General features: G+C 33.1%; 1 protein-coding gene across 1 annotated transcript in view; it reads left to right on the top strand.

Moving 5' to 3' along the window:
- LOC137388888 (DNA polymerase beta-like) overlaps positions 1 to 23,579 on the top strand; it is a 48,879-nt gene that overhangs the window by 23,968 nt on the left and 1,332 nt on the right. The window contains exons 4-9 of the mRNA XM_068075369.1: positions 17,134 to 17,242; positions 17,335 to 17,441; positions 19,700 to 19,843; positions 20,082 to 20,168; positions 20,254 to 20,306; positions 20,411 to 20,550. Of these exons, the coding sequence (XP_067931470.1) occupies positions 17,134 to 17,242; positions 17,335 to 17,441; positions 19,700 to 19,843; positions 20,082 to 20,168; positions 20,254 to 20,306; positions 20,411 to 20,550 (640 nt within the window). The remainder of the gene's footprint in view (positions 1 to 17,133; positions 17,243 to 17,334; positions 17,442 to 19,699; positions 19,844 to 20,081; positions 20,169 to 20,253; positions 20,307 to 20,410; positions 20,551 to 23,579) is intronic.

The following is a 23,579-nucleotide window of genomic DNA, read 5'->3' as shown; positions in this document are numbered from 1 at the left end:
GCCACCTTATGTCAGTGGTCCAAAACCCCCAACCCCTTATATGATCTCACCTTATGTCAGTGGTCCCAAACCCACAACCCCTTATATGATCTCACCATATGTCAGTGGTCCCAAACCCCCAACCCCTTATTTGATCTCACCTTATGTCAGTGGTCCCAACCCCACAACCCCTTATATGATCTCACCTTATGTCAGTGGTCCCAAACCCCCAACCCCTTATATGATTTCACCTTACGTCAGTGGTCCCAAACCCCCGACCCCTTATATGATCTCACCTTACGTCAGTGGTCCCAACCCCTTATATGATCTCACCTTGTCAGTGATCCCAAACCCACAATCCCTTATATGATCTCACCTTACGTCAGTGGTCCCAAACCCCCAACCCCTTATATGATCTCACCTTATGTCAGTGGTCCCAAACCCAACACCCTTTATATGATCTCGCCTTATGTCAGTAGTCCCAAACCCCCAACCCCTTATATGATCTCACCATATGTCAGTGGTCCCAAACCCCCAACCCCTTATATGATGTCACCTTATGTCAGTGGTCCCAAACCCCCAATCCCTTATATGATCTCACCTTATGTCAGTGGTCCCAAACCCCCAACCCCTTATATGATTTCACCTTACGTCAGTGGTCCCAAACCCCCGACCCCTTATATGATCTCGCCTTACGTCAGTGGTCCCAAACCCCCAACCCCTTATATGATCTCACCTTATGTCAGTGGTCCCAAACCCACAACCCCTTATATGATCTCACCTTACGTCAGTGGTCCCAAACCCACAACCCCTTATATGAGCTCACCATATGTTAGTGGTCCTAAACCCCCAACCCCTTATATGATCTCACCTTATGTCAGTGGTCCCGAACCAACAACCCCTTATATGATCTCACCTTATGTCAGTAGTCCCAAACCCCCAACCCCTTATATGATCTCACCTTATGTCAGTGGTCCCAAACCCCCAACCCCTTATATGATCTCACCTTATGTCAGTGGTCCCAAACCCCCAACCTCTTATATGATCTCACCTTATGTCAGTGATCCCAAACCCCCAACCCCTTATTTGATCTCACCTTATGTCAGTGGTCCCAAACCCCCAACTCCTTATGTGATCTCACCTTATGTCAGTGGTCCCAAACCCCAAACCCCTTATATGATCTCATCTTATGTCAGTGGTCCCAAACCCCCAACCCCTTATATGATCTCACCTTATGTCAGTAGTCCCAAACCCCCAACCCCTTATATGATCTCACCTTATGTCAGTGGTCCCAAACCCACAACTCCTTATATGATCTCACCTTATGTCAGTAGTCCCAATCCCCCAATGCCTTATATGATCTCACCTTATGTCGGTGGTCCCAAACCCCCAACCCCTTATATGATCTCACCTTATGTCAGTGATCCCAAACCCCCAACCCCTTATTTGATCTCACCTTATGTCAGTAGTCCCAAACCCCCAACCCCTTATATGATCTCACCTTATGTCAGTGGTCCCAAACCCCCAACCCCTTATATGATCTCACCTTATGTCAGTGGTCCCAAACCCCCAACCCCTTATATGATCTCACCTTATGTCAGTGATCCCAAACCCCCAACCCCTTATTTGATCTCACCTTATGTCAGTGGTCCCAAATCCCCAACTCCTTATGTGATCTCACCTTATGTCAGTGGTCCCAAACCCCCAACCCCTTATATGATCTCACCTTATGTCAGTGGTCCCAAACCCCCAACCCCTTATATGATCTCACCTTATGTCAGTGGTCCCAAACCCCCAACCCCTTATATGATCTCACAAAGTTTTATTTTTCTTGGTTGGTGGAGCCTCAGCCAGATCTTTTATTCCTTTTAGTTTCTACTGTTCTAGTACTTCTTTCTATATATATATATATATATATATATATATATATATATACCCATATTTCCGAGTTAGGAGTTGAATAAATATATACCAGTTAGGAGGTTTCGGAATATAAGGGATTAGGAGTTAACGCAAATATATATGGGTAAGCCTCCCATATGGTTTAATTTATCTACATTGTAGATATATATATATTTATTCACCTTCTAATTATTATATATTTTTATGGAAATTTTAGGAGAATATGGTATCATACAATATATATTCATCGCCTTATCATACTTTGTATGTATGCATACTAGAAAAACTGTCAAAACTTGGAGAACGTCTAGTTGTTGTTCTAAATTACATATCAATTTGAAGGTAAAATAATTCATACCTCAATGAGTAAGCAAAAATAATGATTACCAGTTAGCAGATTGCTACAAATTACACATAAATTAGAATGTTACCATTGTAACTTATGTAGTAGTTACAATGGAAACATTACATAGCATGGCATAGCTTACATACCCTTTAGTAAGATGCCGTAACTTATATCATTTAGGAGATTGCTATAACTTGTTTCTTTTGGAGGCTGCTCTGATTTACATATAATAAAGTATGTTGCTATAACTTATAGATCACTTGAGAAATTGCTATAATTTGAATTTCACATAGTTGGTAGCAATTATCTATATATCAGTGAGGAGGCTGCTATAAGTTATATATTATTTAGGAAGCTGCTGATATTTATAAATTGTTTTGGAGGTTGCTATAACTTACATATCATTGCAGAGGCTGCTATGAGTTACATATAATTTAGGATGTTGCTATCACTTATATATCACCTAAGACCTTGCTATAATTTGAATTTTCCATAGTTGATAGCTATTATTTATATATCAGTTAGGAGGCTGCTATGGATTATATATTAATTAGGAGGCTGCTGATATTTATATATCATTTAGGAGGTTGCTATAACTTACATATCATTGCAGAGGCTGCTATGAGCTACATATAATTTAGGATGCTGCTATCACTTATAGATCACCTAAGACCTTGCTATAATTTGAATTTTCCATAGTTGATAGCTATTATTTATATATCAGTTAGGAGGCTGCTATGGATTATATATTAATTAGGAGGCTGCTGATATTTATATATCATTTAGAAGGTTGCTATAACTTACATATCATTGCAGAGGCTGCTATGAGTTACATATAGTTTAGGATGATGCTATCACTTATAGATCACCCAAGACCTTGCTATATTTTGAATTTTCCATAGTTGATTGCTATTATTTATATATCAGTTAGGAGGCTGCTATGGATTATATATTAACTAGGAGGCTGCTGATATTTATACATCATTTAGGAGGTTGCTATAACTTACATATCATTGCAGAGGCTGCTATGAGTTTTTTAATTTAGGATGATGCTATCACTTATAGATCACCTAAGACCTTGCTATAAATTGAATTTTCATAGTTTATAGCTACTATTTATATATCAGTTAGAAGGCTGCTATGAATTATATATTAATTAGGAGGCTGCTGATATTTATATATCGTTTACGAGGTTGCTATAACTTACATATCATTGCAGAGGCTGCTATGAGTTACATATAATTTAGGATGTTGCTATCACTTATAGATCACCTAAGACCTTGCTATAATTTGAATTTTCCATAGTTGATAGCAATTATTTATATATCAGTTAGTAGGCTGCTATGAATTATATATTAATTAAGAGGCTGCTGCTATTTATATATCACTTAGGAGGTTGCTATAACTTACATATCATTGCAGAGGTTGCTATGGGTTACATAGAATTTAGGATGTTGCTATGACTTATAGATCACGTAAGAGTTTGCTATAATTTGAATTTCATTTAGTTGGTAGCTACTATTTATATATTAGTTAGGAGGCTGCTATGAGTTGTATATTATTTAAGAGGTTGCTGATATTTATATATCATTTAGTAGGTTGCTATAACTTATTTATCTGTTATTATTACTTAACAAACATAATTTATGTACTAGTCAAAAGGTTGCATGAAACTATACAACTTGTATCTTATAGCGATATACCTTTCACATTTGTAAAAAGCTATTTAACTTAAATATAGGTTCTAGAGGTACCTATGACGTATACAGTGTACATACTTCAAAAAGGCTATGATCGATTATGTACTATGTTAAGAAGGTAACATAACTTGCACACATTAGCTAAGAGGCCATAAAACCTTGTTCTCTTTTAGCAACTTATACGCATAATGACTTATCTGACTTATGACATATCAGAAAAGTAACAAAATTATCTAAAAACACTCACAACATTTTACTATAGAATCTACTATATCTTTTTGCCTATTGGTGCCATCATGAGTTGTGGGCAAACCGGCCTCTGTTGCACATTTCCAAGTATTTTTTTCTGAAATAATTTAATTGTTGTTAAAACTTACATATTGTATCGTATGTTAAACTTTAAGGTAGGATTCCATAAATGTGTATATAAAACAACAACAGCCACCATGCTTGATACCAAAAAATTCAACTAGTCAAGTACCATAGAATGGTTGTTGCTTAGTCGCCAAACGGAGTAAATTTATTCAGACGTCAAGTTTAATGCGATATTACAAAAGCCTCAACGACCAGAAGACCCTGCTGCCAGTTTAATTTTGCAGCTTCTTGAGTAAGTTGTGGGCTCGGGCATAAGTCATCATTATAATTTTCAAACACCAATTTCTTTTAATAGTATACAGCTCTGACATTGTTGGTAGTTTGCATTACTCATCCGATCATGGCTTTTTGAACGCTCCATTTTCTTTTAGGCTGCATAACTTTCTACTCACTAAAATAAACAAATAATGTAACTCAATATTTATAAATATGATCTATGTTATAATTTCTTATTTAGTCACATATAGCTGCTGCACTGCATACAAAAACTTAAAAAAATTAGTTGGAAACAATGCATGGACACAACTCAGTTACTGTGATTGTTAAAATGAAACTCACACATTTTTCCTTGCTGTGCATATTATCTACAGTAATAATACGATTTACTTGCACAACATACTTAGTTACTCAATCTAACATACAATAACAGCAATTTCTTTCTATTCATCTTAAGCCACTCTTAGAACGTTAAGTAAAAAGATTTTCCCACTCGGGGATGGAACCTGGAGAGCCAGGTTGCAAAACCGGCGCAATACCACAATATCATAAATTGGGTAGATTCCAAACAAGCCCATTGTGTCTATGTAGAACCCAGGGAAAAAATTAATGTCACATAGAGAGCCAATAAAAATACAATAACATTCTATCTTGAGGGCATTTTCGCTGTTCAAAACTTCTTTTTGACTGCAATTTATTGTTAGCGATGATCAGTCGGGCTGAACCTAGCACGGCACCAAATTTTTTCTAACTTTAGATCACTCGACTTTGGGTGGTTTTATTGATTAATAGTAATACTGAGTCCTATTATTCACATTTTACCAGTAATAATAATGCCCTGAACTGTCAAGAAATTGATAAAACATTCTACTCAGACACATTCACTTAAATTTGGAAAATGACCCAAAAAAAGTTATTTCTTATTGTGCAGTGAATTTCTGATTTTTTTAGTTAATCCAGCAGAATACCTCGCATAATTACACAACATTTTGCTTGCATAACTAGTTCAATGGGATTATTGAAGATTAGGTTTTACTTTGATCATTCAAAATAAATATGAACATTCTTTGTCTTGTAATACAGGTCTGTTGTAAAAACTAGCTCAGTTGATTAAATACTCTGGAGCAGCGAGCGGAAAAACTAAAATTTGGTTTGGTAACTAGTTTTACCAACATAGGCCAGAGTACTGACAGCAATAACTGAATAGAACATGGTGTTTAATTAAAATGTAACATAAAAAATGTTTTATTTTGTTTTGGTAAAGTTGCAGCAAAAAAGTTTGTTTTGCACCTAAAATATTATTTTGCTCCAAACACTTTACGAAACAAGTGGTAATAACTTTATTGATGCAAATTGTACTGAAATTATATTTGCTACGAGCACCAATGAAAATCAAAATAAGCAATAAAATTCTTACAGACCTTTTAAAAAACAATTGCCTTTGCTGCTACAAAACAGTGAGTAGACCCATTGGAAAAGAAGTACATGTTCTTATACTGCTAAAACTACCTTTGGCTCAGAAATCAGTTTTGAACAAAGCAATCAATTATAAAATGCATTGACATAATGTTGTGATGGCTAGGAAACAAAGCTGGGTCTTGCACATGAGGGTAATTTAGCTAATGTAAATAGATTTCCTACACTATCTAATTGAAAGCATCAATGCAAAATCTAAATACATGTAACTACTTACTAGCCATAGTACAGAGTGACCTTTTATTGTTGGTCCACATAGCATCCGTCCGCTTTGAGCATCTTTAAATTCTATTAAAGTGGATTTCATTATGAGTTCCTTTGACATTTCAAAGTACTAAAATGGGCAAATACAAATTGCAATTTTAGGGAACTATTCAATTGAAGTCATGTGCCACAAAAATTTCTCTAGGTTGTTTGTAGAATATTCTATAAGTGCTAACATTACATTTGTTTTAATTTTTAAAGTTGACACCAGTAATTTAGCAAATTATGTAGCTTATTAGTAAAACTTTTGTTAACATCGGCAAACAAACCGCATAAATGCTGCCCAATACCGAAGGCCAAAAATAATAATATATATTGCTATTTATGTTTTTACCAATAGTTTTGCAGTTTTGTCTTTGTATTGCAATTTATATGCAACCTATTGTATTTCAGGTTTGAGCAAATATGAGTTTTAGTAGTGTTCTGACCCTTCCTATCAGGTGGTTTCAACATTTTGAGGTAACAATGAAAAGCCATGAGTGGAATTTCTAACAAACTATTAAAAGCAAGTCATCTTATATATATCATTCGCCAAACTTATTGTCTTGAATCATCAAAGTTCACCAAATCATTCAAAAAGAAATACAAATATTTGCACCACTGATTATTCTATAGCTTAAAAAATAGAGAAAACATAATATTATTATGTTTTATTAGTTTTCTTGAGGCGTTGACTAATGTTCTAAAAAAAGAATCAAGAAGACTGACCCACTAGGAGCTGAGATATAGCCAGCCAAACACAGGTCTACCTAATAACGAATCAGAGGAAAACCCTTCGAAAATCCGGAGATATATGACATATGAAATCGACTTATTGGTCATGTGCCGGTGTTGCGCGCCCTTACCACTGTTACATATAATGATTGTTTTAGGCTACGAGATGTGAAACGCTTCTCGCGATAGTAAAGAATTTACAGACTAGCTCTGGTTTCTCAGAAAAATCAAGCAAACATTGTGTGGTAAAGGCATTTGCCCACAACCCCTCGCCATGATTTTTCAAAACAGAAGAGCAGATTTTGACTACTGTGCTTCAAATTTTAACTCGATCTCTTTGGATCTGCTCCGAAGATCCTCTGTTCAACGAACAGCCTGTGTATAGTCTACATGCGACATCCGCGATTTGCAGTTTGTTTAGAATAAGAAATAGGATTGTGGATTTTTGTTCATTCATCATTTTTCTACTGTGTACCTACTGCAGCATTCAGTAGATTATCATGACTATCATCACTATTAACAGACGGTAAGTGCACTGAAGCTATAATTTTAAAAAAGAATCTCTTGACCGTGCTGCTCTTGCTGTATGAAAAGAAAACGATAGTTTTTAATTTGATTTTTCTATTTATTTATTATCTTATCTGTAATTATTTTTATGATTAATATAATAATCATAATGTATATTATACAAAATAATAATATAACTGCGTATGGAATAAATGATGTAACTAATATAATTTGTACAAAAGTCCAATTGATAACCGAGATTAATGATTGATTTAATTGATTCCATTTACTAGCTATAGTTAAAAAAATCTGAACAGCGCTAAAGATGAGTCTGAATAATGAAGCTAAGTGGGAGAACAACAAAACTGAGCTGAACTAGCAAGATAGCGAAATGTTGCAAAATGATAGATGCGTGTAATCATTTTATGCTAAAACTAATCTACACGTCAGAGGGACTGGTTCGGAATTCTCAGAGCAGTGATTGTGAGGCCCAATTTAATTGTTCTATACTTCCAGGGATTAAACCAATTAAAAGGCCGGGATTGTTATAGGAGAGCACATTAGTTGGTTTAATTGATCAATGGCACACACGTCGATTTCATACGTCATATAATGATGATTACCAAAACGCTTGTTTTTTGGTAGACTTGGGTTTGGCAGGCTATATCTCAGCTTTTGGTTGGTCAATCTCCTTGATTCTTTTTTTAGAACATCAGTCAACACCTCAAGATAAATAGTAAAGCATAATAATATTATGTTGTAGTACAAGACTTTTTTATGGTATTGACGGTGTTGTCCAAAGATTTTCCTATAAAATTACTCTAAACTCACAAAGCAATTTGAAATTTTTGTTTAGGACTTTTCAACCTGAAAAGAAACATTTAGGTTTCTTGATTTACTAATTTGAGATTCTTTCTGATTCTCAAATTAGTTAGTGCTATTATAGCTTTCGCAAGTACATCCAGAATTGAAAAACAGAGAATTACTTATTTTGATGACAGTATTGATGATTGTTGATGACTGATTCAGATTTTAGTGATTACACATATAATAAAAGTAGCAGCTCCAATAGTGGCTCCAATGGTGGTCAAAGTAATAGTTTTTTAAGAGTAAGGAACATGGCAAAGCATCGCTTTTGGAGCTTCGAAGTGATAGTAGCTTCACATAGCTTTAGCAATGCACGAAGTAGGAATGCATTAAGTTTTTTTGAATAGTACTATTTTTAAACGTATTGGAAAAATAAAATCTATAACAAAAGTGTTTTAGATAGAATTTGAAGCTAATAAAAGTTGAACATATACTATGAAGCGCAATCGACAATTTTTGCCACTATAATTAGAAGGGTTAAAAACTGCAGTGCCATGGCATTCAAACAAAGGTTTTACAGTAATCTTATTTCTTATAAACTTTGTGAAATAAAACTTTTATTAATGTGGCGCGCTCTTGTGTAAATTAACCGTTAATCAGCAACATACCCCCTTCAAGAAAGCGTCCAGCTGTGCTTCGTACCATTTTCCATCTGGTGGATATAGTGTTTGGATGTGGTGACCAGGTTTCTACCAAAATAAGCAAAACAATTTGAATAGCCCAAACAGATGTTATGCAGATTAAAAATTGATGGAAAAGATGCCTGATGTTTTTAGATTTGTCAGCAAATCCGTGTCCATACCTCCCATTACTAAAATTCCATGAAGCAGTAATAATTTATCTCATGCGGTATTCTTCTACAAAATTGAAACATAGATTTTAAAGCTTCAACAATTTAAAGGGTTTCATTTACTCCAGTCACTTACTTATGACTCAGCCTCTAGTTTAAATCCGTATCAAATTACAACTAAAATGCATCAACTTGTTAATTACAATGAAAATAATACATTATCATAACTTTATACTGCCCTAAGCAAGCAAAACGCCCTATCTGACAAGTTTTTCAAAATTCACTTTTTTGTGCTCTAATGTAATTTAGGTTGAGATCTAACATGTCTCGAAATTTCATATATCTGAGACCACCAGAAATAACACTTTTCACAATGTGCAAAACGCCCTATTTACATTTACCACACATAAAGTGGCAATCAAAGTGCTCTATCTGCAGATACAGTGTTTTGATTGGCCTGAACATACACAAAGTTGGACATTATGAACAGCATTATGTAATCAAAGAGTATATAAACAAAGGGAAGCAAAACTGAAGCATATATAATTGGTTGTTTTAAGGCAGCTCATACAAGCTAGTGCACTTCTAAGTGCTCAATCTTATTGCTATATTTTTTATCATAATATATTTATTATGACAGGACGATATCTAAGTGACAAAAGTCTCGATTTAAAAATCCGACTCAGAGAGTTGATGAAAAATTTGTTTTAATTACATGTCCATTGGAAGGTTTTGCTTTTTTAAAATACTGACATTATTGCACTCAGTTGTTTGTTTTAAATTATTTTCAATAAAAGCGTTTGATCTTTTTTAAACTACTATTTTACTTATTCCTTTCATTTCATAACATCAGGTTTGAAGGATACCATGGTCTTTGATCATCTCTTAACTTTTGAGCTGAATGTGGCTATTACAGGGCTTTAATCCATGTGTTGACTGGATGAATAATAGGAATTGCAACATATATCATTTTGTTGACTAATTGCGGATTAATATCAGAATTTAAACTTGTAATCCTTTGTTAATCCAGTCATGGCAAATGGTCTTGTGGCAAACTAACAATGAGAAACCAGTCCAATTAAGCAATCAAAAGACCCTATCTGCTGTGATAGGGCGTTTGATTGCCTAGTGCCAGCTTAGTAAATTGTCAATTTAAGCAAACAAAATGCCCTAAGTGAAATAACTCCTTTGATTTTAAAGTTTCACGAAAAAAGTTTTTCGCTAAAGATTGTTGGATATCTCACCATAATAAACAAAAAAAACAGCTAAAATACTGCTAATACTGATGCCAGGCTGGACCAAAACGCGTTTGTGCTTGTGCTGAGCAATTTACAAATATCAAGATACGGCGTTTTGCTTGCTCAGGGCAGTATAGTATACTAATAATTCTGCCTGTTTGGTGCTATCAATCAGCTAACACTACTAATCAGAATAAAAAGCATCCATAATTATTTTAATGTTTTTTAAAAAGTTACAAAAGTTAGGAGCATCGACAGAGTCACAGATATTCATCAATTGCTGGCTACCATGCTATATGTTACCATAATTATTTTAATGTGTGTCGGTTAATCTCACAAAGCTACCCTTGTGTATAATTACAATGTTATAATTTTATGAAAATTAGTAATAATTTCATTCTTTTAGCATTATAAAGTTGGGGTTTCTTGACCTTTTTAACTTGACAATATTACGATCCTGCAATTAAGGCAGTAAAATCCAAATCGAAAATAGCTGCGAAAACCTATGCATTGTTGTTTGCCGTCGCAATTTGATGACATGAGTAAGTTGCTTATAAATAGTATTTAAAGTGGCTCGCACTAAATATCAAAATAGGCCACTACCGGTCTAACCTTTTGCATTGGTATTGAGGCGAAGTAAAATACTTTTCATGAGGACTTTTCACCATAATATGGTACAATTAATTCAGTGCCAAAATTGGCAAAAGTAATATAAAACAATTGTGACAAACAAATACACCAATTGTGACATGCTTAGTCTGTTCTTCTGCTGCTGCAAAACCCTAAATGGCTAGACGCGTGAAAAAAGCAAAAATTTTAGCAGCTACAATCCCGCTAGAAGGTTGAACTTATGTGATGAGTCTTTAGGTTGTGTAGGAATGAGAGGTTGACTGGTTTCTTACAATCTATTTAATCAATTGACTAGCATGCAAGAAGGGGTAGCAAGCCATGCCACATTAGGAGAATGAGTCACTTTAAGCACAAACCACAATTGCATAAGTACATAGGTGATTTCTGCTAGTGAGAAGACCTTGGAGAATAAGACCACATTATGCAATTCTGTGCAGATTTTATTACTGCAGTTATAATTGTGCTGCAATACCTCTAATAGAGTGAAAAGCAAATGAGCTGCCCAACCACAACCTCCTTCATAAACTCATATATTATAAAGTTACAAAGAATAGGAATAACAACAATAGCTTTCATTCGGAGGCTGAGGCTATTGAGAAGTAGAAAGTGAATTAGCTAAACAGGCAATAGTAGAACACACATAATAAGAGCATAGGCATCATTATTGACGTGTATGCAGGCAATGAATTTACATGTATGTACAATTTTACTACCAAACTTTTTAGTAAAGCTAGACATCTTTGGCTAAAAAGTGCTAGATATAGGTCAAAACAAGCCAGTGATAAATTTCATGTTATGCATCCTTGTTTGGACACTTTATTTCTAAAGTGTTTAATGCATTGGCAGTTTAACATAAAAGTGTGCCAAGAATGCACAAAGAACATTGACAGCAATAACTGCATAGTAGTGACAGCAATAACTGAATAGAACATGCTCTTTAATTAAAATGTAACATAAAAATAAACGTTTTAGTTTGTTTTGGTAAGCTTGCAGCAAAAATGTTTGTTGTGCACATAAAATATTGTTTTGCTCTAAATACTTTACGAAACAAGTAATAATAACTTTATTGATGCAAGTGGTACTGAAATTATATTTGCTACAAGCACCGATGGAAGTCAAAATAAGTAATACAATTCTTACAGACCTTTTAGAAACAATGGCCTTTGCTGCTACAAAACAGTGAGTAGACCCATAGGAAGAGAAGTATATGTTCTTATATCGCTGAAACTACCTTTGGTTCAGAAATCAGATTTAAAAAGAGCAATGAATTATTATAAGCGTTGGCAAAATGTTTGTGATGGATAGGAAATAAAGCTGGGTATTGCACATGCTGGTAGTTTAGCTAATGTAAATAGATTTCCTACACTACCTAATTGAAAGCATCAATGCAAAATCTAAATACATGTAAATACTTACTAGCCATAGTACAGAGTGACCTTTTAATGTTTGTCAACATAACATCCATACCGCTTTGAGCATCTTGAAATTATATTAAAGTTGCTTTCATTATGAGCTCCCTTTGACATTTTAAAGTATTAAAATGGGCAAATACAAGTTGCATTTTCAGAGAACTCTTCAATTCAAGTCATATGCCACAAGAAATTCCTCTGCGTTGTTTGTAGTATATTCTAAAAGTGCTAACACTACATTTGTTTTAAATTTTAAAGTTGACACCAATAATTGAGCAAATTATGTAGCTTATTAGTAAAACTTTTGTTAACATCAGCAAACAAACTGCATACATGCTGCCCGATACCGAAGGCCAAAAATAATAATATATATTGCTATTTATATTTTTACCAATAGTTTTGCAGTTTTTTTATTGTATAGCAAATTGTATAAAACCTACTGTATTTCAGGTTTGAGCAACTATGACTTTTAGTAGTGTTCTGACCCTTCATATCGCGTGTTTTCAACATTTTGAGGTAATAATTAGAAGCCATGAGTTGAATTTCTAACAAACTATTAAATGCAAGTCATTGCGCAACTTCAGCAGCATCTTATATATATATATATATATCATTCGCCAAACTCATTGTCTTGAATCATCAAAGTTCACTAAATCATTCAAAAGGAAATACATACATTTGTATCTCTAATTCTTCTATAGCTTTACCCTTTTACTGCCACCCATGTACAAATTAAGCTACTGTACCGGCCTACCGCCAGCCATTTCACCGAAAATTGCCAATTTAGCTTCATGATATGTATACAATTTTGTTTCAACTTCAAAGTTTATCTAGAAACTTTTTGTAATATATTTTATTTTGCTATAACGTTAACATATTTCAATGCTAGTAGCTATTATAGTGCTATGCAAAAATCAATGTACCTTCACTTTGTGCATTGCTAAAGCTATGTGAAGCTACAATCGCTACGAAGCTAAAACGATCCTCTACAATGTCTCTTACACTTACAAAACTATTACTTTCACTATCATCAGAGTCACTGCTGCTACTTTAATTATCTGTGTAATCACAAAAATCTGAATTTGAATTGGCTATAATGTCATCAACATAAGTAATTATCTGTTTTCTGACTTGCACGATACTTAACAAAACTTACACAAAAAATGTCCATTTCTATTTTGAAAATTTCCCAAAAAAAATTTTTAAACTGCTTGGTTATCTTAGACTAATCTTTTAAAGAAATCTTCGGACCACACTGACAATACCATAAAAGTTTTTAAATCATCGGTTATGTTTTCATCGGATAATAAAATTAGGTGACCACGCAATTGTTGGAAAATTCGCATAAATGTGCATACGGCAGTCGCTGATAGATTTAGCATAAATTCGCAAACGGTAGGGTAAGAGTAAAAACAAACAAAATATTTGTCAATCTCCTGCCTCTAAACATGATATCTCAAATCTGATAATTACTCTCAGTGTTGGCTGAGTAACTAAAAGTGGTAATGGGTAACCATAGAAAACTATTCATTTTATATAATTATGCAATTGCTAAGCAATTGCTACCATGACTCATAAAGACTAAGAAGAGTAATACTAAATCTCTATGCTATGCTACATTCCTTTGATTGGTTTGCACTATCTGTATTATGTAATCTGCCAATAATAGATGAATAGAACACAAAAGTAGCATAATGGTTTTTGTAAGCGTTTGAAATAATACAATGCCTATAAAAATTGACAACTTTTCTTACTGAAGCTATGGCTATATCAAATTATCACACTAATTTTTGGCTCGCATGTATAATGTGCTATTTTACAGCAACTTATTGCAATATCGCATACCTTTAATTTGATGTCTGCAAATCAGTTTTTGGTGTGGGCCATCAATGCTTCTCATCCAGCAGTTATCTATAACTAAAGCGTCATTGATTATTTGCAACTATACAAAGAAAAACTACTTTTGGGCATGATGTTACATTCTTACGTCAGGTATACATTTGCTAGTTACAGTAAAACTTTGTACAGTATATTTTCTGTTGGTAAATTTAAAGTTTTGCTTATCATAGTAACTTTGCCAAAACGTCAAACATTACTACATTTCAAAATACAACCTTACTGATATAATGTTTTATAGTTTTTAATCTATAATTATGTATATGTTCAAAAATATTATAAAATTTGGTAGATGAAACCTTGATTATTTTGACATATTTTTTATGTAAACCAACGTGTAATTAGCAACATACCTTTTCTAGAAAAGAACATCCAACTTTGTCTAATACTCTCTGCCATCTGATGAATATACTGGCAATAATGCTTACCAAGTTTCTACAAAAAATGAAAAGATAATTCAAATAGCATAAACAGATATACAAACCAAAATGAATGCAAAATACACATTTTAGTTCAGTGGTTAGGTTTTTTTGGCAAACTTGAATATCTGCCTTATACTACTGAAGCTCTATAAAACAGCTAAGCTCCTAATTACTACACAATTACTACACAAGATTCAAACTAAATACTAAAAGTTTTAAAATTCAAAGGCTGCATATACCCCACTTACTTGCTTATGCCTATGCATGTACTACTATTTCTTACAAAATCATAACTGAAATACGCAAACTCTCACTATTCATGATAACAATAATACAACAACATAATGATCATGTTATTCTAATAACAGTTTTGACTGTTGGTAGAACCACATTAACAACTTTACTTATCATTATAAAAAAGCATCAACAATTATTATAATAATAACTGAAAATAGATTAAAGTTGGAGACTTAACTGATTCACTAAAATAACTATTAATTGTCAGCTGGCGTGTCTGTGTTGATGTTACAAAACTGAACATTTGTGTAACAATAATAAAGTCCAAAATTAGGATTTTACAAAAAGTTTTGATATTCTCCTTTATGGTATTATAATGCTGACCTTTCTTGACTTTTTTATGCAGAACAATATCAGCAGTTGGATGACATAAACGGGTGTAAAAATAAATATTCAACGAGTTCTATGCTACATTCCTTAAAAGCTATAATAATTGAAACATACTTTTTTCACGCTAGTCCTATTTCAATATTAAATAAAATTTATACTGTTTTTCTACAACTGTATGTTTCAAGTAAATAAACTGTAAATTGATTAAAATAACATGATCAACTTACCAAATGTGACATGCTCCCTTTCATGTAGTTATTCTGCTGCTACCAAGCTCTAGTAGACTACATGGGTGAAGAGCTAATAGTCCTAACAGCCACAGCAACATTATAACAGCCACATCTCTAGCTGTTATATACTGTGGTTATACTTTTGCCACTTTACTTCCATAAATTTAAAAAATCAATTCTTTGACTAGAAAACCATCTCTCAGGTATTGCATTCGGATGCAAAGTTTCAAAAAAAGATTTATTTTGTGGCTGGATGCAACGGCAGCGAAAATATGAATTGTACTGATTATAGACTTATTTAAACTTTTACTACAGCCATGCTTAAACATCAGTTGAAACCATAATGTGCAATTATTGTGAATTTTCACAAAAAAGAGCAGATCAATGAAAAACCTAGCAAAAAAGGGAGTGCTTAAATGGCAGTCTTGAAAACCATAAAGAGGGTCAGCAAATAAATTGTAATGTATTGTAGTTTGTTAGTATACAACTTTATTTCTCAAATCTAATAAAGTTATCATGAAGATTAGCAAAACTGACTGTATCCGACATAGCTGCTAATTCCTTGTATTGGTTGATGCTTAGTCATAAGCTTATTGCAATGTGTTTTTAAATAGATTGTGCTATTAACTGAAACGATACCAACACAATTAAAAGTAAGAATATTTTAAAATTGATATATGCCTCCTAGTTCCATATATAAGAGCCTCCTAGAGTTTATAATTTATTGATAGAAAATTACACATTTTTGTGGGAGTTGTCTCCTCTTTTCCATATATATGAATATAGATATATAAGGCAATTATGGGAATCATGTTTAAAATACTTCTATAGGGTTGTTAAGCACTATAAGCACTGCTAGAATTAGGAGGCTCCCTGGACGCCTCCTAATTTTTTAGAGCCTCCTAACATGGATTATATATTGATAGAAGCCTCCTAGTTGGGAAATATAGTTCTATATATATATATATATATATATATATATATATATACAGTATATTGTTATACTCTTGTATAACAATAATAATGGTTCTTCTCACCTCACCTTCGCTTGTATAACACTAATAAGTATGGTTCTTCTCACCACGCTTGTATAACAATAATAAGTATCCATTGTATAAAAAACTTAGTTTACTTCTCTTAAAATATGTTCAGTCATTCCTTAGGAAGGGTTCCGCACCACTGTCGATGATCTGGCAAATAATGAAAGAATTCAGTGCAATAATCCACCTGACGGTGTTTAACAAATCTAGTTTAAAGCACTAAAATCGGTGCCTTAATCTTTGCACCTCGAAGTAATGGGGCCAAAATATGGACGCCAAATACTCCTAGACCCCAGTAAAGTGTTGGCATCTTCCTCTACGCTCTACTCTCTCTACATTCATCTCTCACGATTCTCATACACCTGTTATCACCTGTCATACACCTGTTATCACCTGTCATACACCTGTTATCACCTTCATCTCTAGTGCTTACGTATGGCTTTTATTCTCTTATTTCTATATTATCTCTACCATTGTTGGCTTAAACATTTCTTATTATGTACAGATTCGTACAGATGATACTAGCGTTGCGATAGGTGAGCTGACCAAGGTCAATGGCATCGGTCCAGCAGCTGCTCAAAAGCTTGTCAAGGATGGAATAAAGAATATTGATGGTGAGAGAATAGAATGCTTCATCTATACCATTGTGGTCTCACTATCTCCACTATATCATGGGTCTCAATTCTGAACCGGACTGTTATTGTAGACTTGCGAAACAACTTAGACAAGTTAACTCACTCGCAGAAGGTCGGAGTTAAACACTACGAAGACTTTGAGTTGAGGATTCCTCGAGAAGAAATGTTGGAGCTTCAAGTAAGCCTTAGTACTGGTCCTTAGTAATGTCCTTAGCCTTAGTATTGGTCCAATGTCTTGAGGCGTTTTGGTTTTTGATTTTTTCACACGCTGTGTTCACATTCTTCAGGGTTTGTTGCCAACCCATCTTAAACATTATTTGTAAAGCATCAACAATGCAAGAGTATAACAAGGCGTGATTGCATCAAACTCCATGCATCTGTAAAGACAGTTTTAGTACATCAGTCTGGTCTCCTCACAAGGTTTAGTTGTGCTCACTGAATGTTATCCTCTCTTCATATTTTCTGTGATCACATAATCGTCTGAGATCATGCTGTTGCAACATCTTATTAAAATGTTTAGGGGTCTAGCGTCTTAGATGCTCGAATTGTTAATGCTACTGTACAGTTGGGTATTTTTAATGTATAAGTATGCTATAATTAAATTGTTGGTTAACAATTTTATTATTTTTTCTCGTAAATTGTAAGGCAAATGATAAGATAAGTACTACTATAACTAGTCTCGTGTGATAAGGTAAAACTCTCCTGATATACATCGTATAAGTACTACTATAACTAGTCTCATGTGATATAATAAACTCTCCTGATATACATCGTATAAGTACTACTATAACTAGTCTCATGTGATATAATAAACTCTCCTGATATACATCATAGAAGTACTACTATAACTAGTCTCATGTGGCAAGATAAAACTCTCCTGATATACATCATATATGTACTACTATAACTAGTCTCATGTGATAAGATAAAACTCTCCTGATATACATCATATATGTACTACTATAACTAGTCTCATGTGATAAGATAGAACTCTCCTGATATACATCATATAAGTACTACTATAACTAGTCTCATGTGATAAGATAAAACTCTCCTGATATACATCATATAAGTACTACTATAACTAGTCTCATGTGATAAGATAAAACTCTCCTGATATACATCATATATGTACTACTATAACTAGTCTCATGTGATAAGGTAAAACTCTCCTGATATACATCATATATGTACTACTATAACTAGTCCCATGTGATAAGATAAAACTCTCCTGATATACATCATATAAGTACTACTATAACTAGTCTCATGTGATAAGATAAAACTCTCCTGATATACATCATATATGTACTACTATAACTAGTCTCATGTGATAAGATAAAACTCTCCTGATATACATCATATATGTACTACTATAACTAGTCTCATGTGATAAGATAAAACTCTCCTGATATACATCATATATATGTACTACTATAACTAGTCTCACGTGATAAGATAAAACTCTCCTGATATACATCATATAAGTACTACTATAACTAGTCTCATGTGATAAGATAAAACTCTCCTGATATACATCATATATGTACTACTATAACTAGTCTCATGTGATAAGATAAAACTCTCCTGATATACATCATATATGTACTACTATAACTAGTCTCATGTGATAGGATAAACTCTCCTGATATACATCATATAAGGACTACTATAACTAGTCTCATGTGATATGATAAACTCTCCTGATATACATCATATAAGTACTACTATAACTAGTCTCATGTGATAAGATAAATCTCTCCTGATATACATCATATATGTACTACTATAACTAGTCCCATGTGATAAGATAAAACTCTCCTGATATACATCATGTAAGTTGTATTATAACTAGTCTCATGTGATAAGATAAAACTCTCCTGATATACATCATATATGTACTACTATAACTAGTCCCATGTGATAAGATAAAAATCTCCTGATATACATCATGTAAGTTGTATTATAACTAGTCTCATGTGATAAGATAAAACTCTCCTGATATACATCATATATGTACTACTATAACTAGTCTCATGTGATATGATAAACTCTCCTGATATACATCATATAAGTACTACTATAACTAGTCTTATGTGATAAGATAAAACTCTCCTGATATACATCATATAAGTACTACTATAACTAGTCTCATGTGATAAGTTATAACTCTCCTGATATACATCATAAAAGTACTACTATAACTAGTCTCATGTGATAAGATAAAACTCTCCTGATATACATATAAGTACTACTATAGCTAGTCTCATGTGATATGATAACATTGATAAGTTAACATGATCACATTTTCTTACGCTTCTGATGAGCTGTCATGTTCATGTCATTCTTGTTTTTATAAGCTAAAATTATTCTGTTAATCAAGTGATGGCCACTTTAATAAACATTAGGTCAGGTGTTATGTTTGCTCCTTTGCAGAAAGTGGCATTTGAAGCCATTAAAGACATTGATTCAGCATACACCGCAACTGTATGCGGTAGTTTTCGAAGGGGCGCCAGTAGCAGTGGTGACATTGATGTTCTCCTTACACACCCGAGCTTCACTTCTGAGTCAAAAAAAAAGGTTACATTATTCGTTTTATTTCTTATTTATTATTTGAAGTTACACATTGCATGAAAAATATTTCCATTTTTTGCATGCTATGCAACCAGTTTTTTATGATTATTAGTTTCACCGTGCCCTTGCTACCTCTTGGTCACCAAACACAACTATCTACCACAAAATCATAACATCCACTTCTTACTAAACATTCGGTTCTATTTTCATAACAAATATGCACATGTTTGTTGTTTCTGTTCAGTCTGAGTACCTGCACAAGGTTGTCACAAAACTGGAGGAAATAAAATATATAACCGACACCCTCTCGCATGGAGACTCCAAATATATGGTAGGTACAAATCTTACCACTGCCATTTTTCAATCGGTTTCGCTGTATCTCCATTTGCATGCCCAACCATCTCCTCTTTTTCTAGGGTGTCTGCAAGCTCAGCGGTGATGATAAACACTACAGGAGGCTCGACATCCGGTATGTCATTCACTTCCTTTGTGGACCATCAACTGCTTTTCACATACACTAGCTCATTTTTCATTATCCTGACTTTTGACCAATTATGTGTATTTTTGTGTCAGGCTCATACCCCATGACCAGTTCTACTGCGCCCTCCTTTATTTCACTGGCAGCGATGCTTTTAACAGACAGATGCGCGGCCACGCCTTGGACAAAGGATTCACCTTGAATGAGTACCGTCTTTGCCCGCTCGGTTCTCAAGGTACTTTGTACGCTTTCCCACCAGACTTCTACCTACGTACCCTACCTGCGTACCTACCTACACACATGGTCGCATACTGATATTATACTTACTGATATTATACTTATTATACATACCTACACACATGGTCGCATACTGATATTATACTTACTGATATTATACTTATTATACATACCTACACACATGGTCACATACTGATATTATACTTACTGATATTATACTTATTATACATACCTACACACATGGTCACATACCGATATTATACTTACTGATATTATACTTATTATACATACCTACACACATGGTCACATACTGATATTATACTTACTGATATTATACTTATTATACATACCTACACACATGGTCACATACCGGTATTATACTTACTGATATTATACTTATTATACATACCTACACACATGGTCACATACCGATATTATACTTACTGATATTATACTTATTATACATACCTACACACATGGTCACATACCGGTATTATACTTACTGATATTATACTTATTATACATACCTACACACATGGTCACATACCGATATTATACTTACTGATATTATACTTATTATACATACCTACATACATGGTCACATACCGGTATTATACTTACCGATATTATACTTATTATACATACCTACATACATGGTCACATACCGGTATTATACTTACTGATATTATACTTATTATACATACCTACATACATGGTCACATACCGATATTATACTTACTGATATTATACTTATTATACATACCTACATACATGGTCACATACCGATATTATACTTACTGATATTATACTTATTATACATACCTACACACATGGTCACATACCGGTATTATACTTACCGATATTATACTTATTATACATACCTACATACATGGTCACATACCGATATTATACATACCGATATTATACTTATTATACATACCTACATACACATTACACAGATATTATTGTAGTCTCTAGGTTACTACATACATACTCATTCTGTTGTTTCTAAGATACTATCATATACCATATTATTATATAGTCTCTAGGTTACTACATACATACTCATTCTGTTGTTTCTAAGATACTATCATATACCATATTATTCTGTAGTCTCTAGGTTTCTACATACATACTCATTCTGTTGTTTCTAAGATACTATCATATACCATATTATTATATAGTCTCTAGGTTACTACATACATACTCATTCTGTTCTTTCTAAGATACTATCATATACCATATTATTCTATAGTCTCTAGGTTACTACATACATACTCATTCTGTTATTTCTAAAATACTATCATATACCATATTATTCTATAGTCTCTAGGTTACTACAAACATACTCATTCTGTTGTTTCTAAAATACTATCATATACCATATTATTATATAGTCTCTAGGTTACTACATACATACTCATTCTGTTGTTTCTAAGATATTATCATATACCATATTATTCTATAGTCTCTAGGTTACTACATACATACTCATTCTGTTATTTCTAAGATATCATGTACCATATTATTCTGTAGTCTCTAGGTTACTACATACATACTCATTCTGTTCTTTCTAAGATACTATCATATACCATATTATTATATAGTCTCTAGGTTTCTACATACATACTCATTCTGTTATTTCTAAGATACTATCATATACCATATTATTCTATAGTCTCTAGGTTACTACATACATACTCATTCTGTTGTTTCTAAGATACTATCATATACCATATTATTCTATAGTCTCTAGGTTACTACATACATACTCATTCTGTTCTTTCTAAGATACTATCATATACCATATTATTCTATAGTCTCTAGGTTACTACATACATACTCATTCTGTTGTTTCTAAGATACTATCATATACCTTATTATTCTATAGTCTCTAGGTTACTACATACATACTCATTCTGTTGTTTCTAAGATATTATCATGTACCATATTATTCTGTAGTCTCTAGGTTACTACATACATACTCATTCTGTTGTTTTTAAGATACTATCATATACCTTATTATTCTATAGTCTCTAGGTTACTACATACATACTCATTCTGTTGTTTCTAAGATATTATCATGTACCATATTATTCTGTAGTCTCTAGGTTACTACATACATACTCATTCTGTTGTTTCTAAGATACTATCATATACCATATTATTCTATAGTCTCTAGGTTTCTACATACATACTCATTCTGTTGTTTCTAAGATACTATCATATACCATATTATTCTATAGTCTCTAGGTTACTACATACATACTCATTCTGTTATTTCTAAGATATTATCATATACCATATTATTATTCTATAGTCTCTAGGTTACTACATACATACTCATTCTGTTATTTCTAAGATACTATCATATACCGTATTATTATTCTATAGTCTCTAGGTTACTACATACATACTCATTCTGTTGTTTCTAAGATACTATCATATACCATATTATTCTATAGTCTCTAGGTTACTACATACATACTCATTCTGTTCTTTCTAAGATACTATCATATACCATATTATTCTATAGTCTCTAGGTTACTACATACATACTCATTCTGTTGTTTCTAAGATACTATCATATACCTTATTATTCTATAGTCTCTAGGTTACTACATACATACTCATTCTGTTGTTTCTAAGATACTATCATATACCATATTATTATATAGTCTCTAGGTTTCTACATACATACTCATTCTGTTGTTTCTAAGATACTATCATATACCATATTATTCTGTAGTCTCTAGGTTACTACATACATACTCATTCTGTTGTTTCTAAGATACTATCATATACCATATTATTCTATAGTCTCTAGGTTACTACATACATACTCATTCTGTTATTTCTAAGATACTATCATATACCATATTATTCTATAGTCTCTAGGTTACTACATACATACTCATTCTGTTGTTTCTAAGATACTATCATATACCATATTATTATATAGTCTCTAGGTTTCTACATACATACTCATTCTGTTGTTTCTAAGATACTATCATATACCATATTATT

Source organism: Watersipora subatra, chromosome 2 (assembly GCF_963576615.1).
Source record: "Watersipora subatra chromosome 2, tzWatSuba1.1, whole genome shotgun sequence".
NCBI classification, from domain to species: Eukaryota; Metazoa; Bryozoa; class Gymnolaemata; order Cheilostomatida; family Watersiporidae; genus Watersipora; species Watersipora subatra.
Note: the sequence above shows the minus strand (reverse complement) of the source record. Positions and strands in the feature narration are given on the sequence as shown.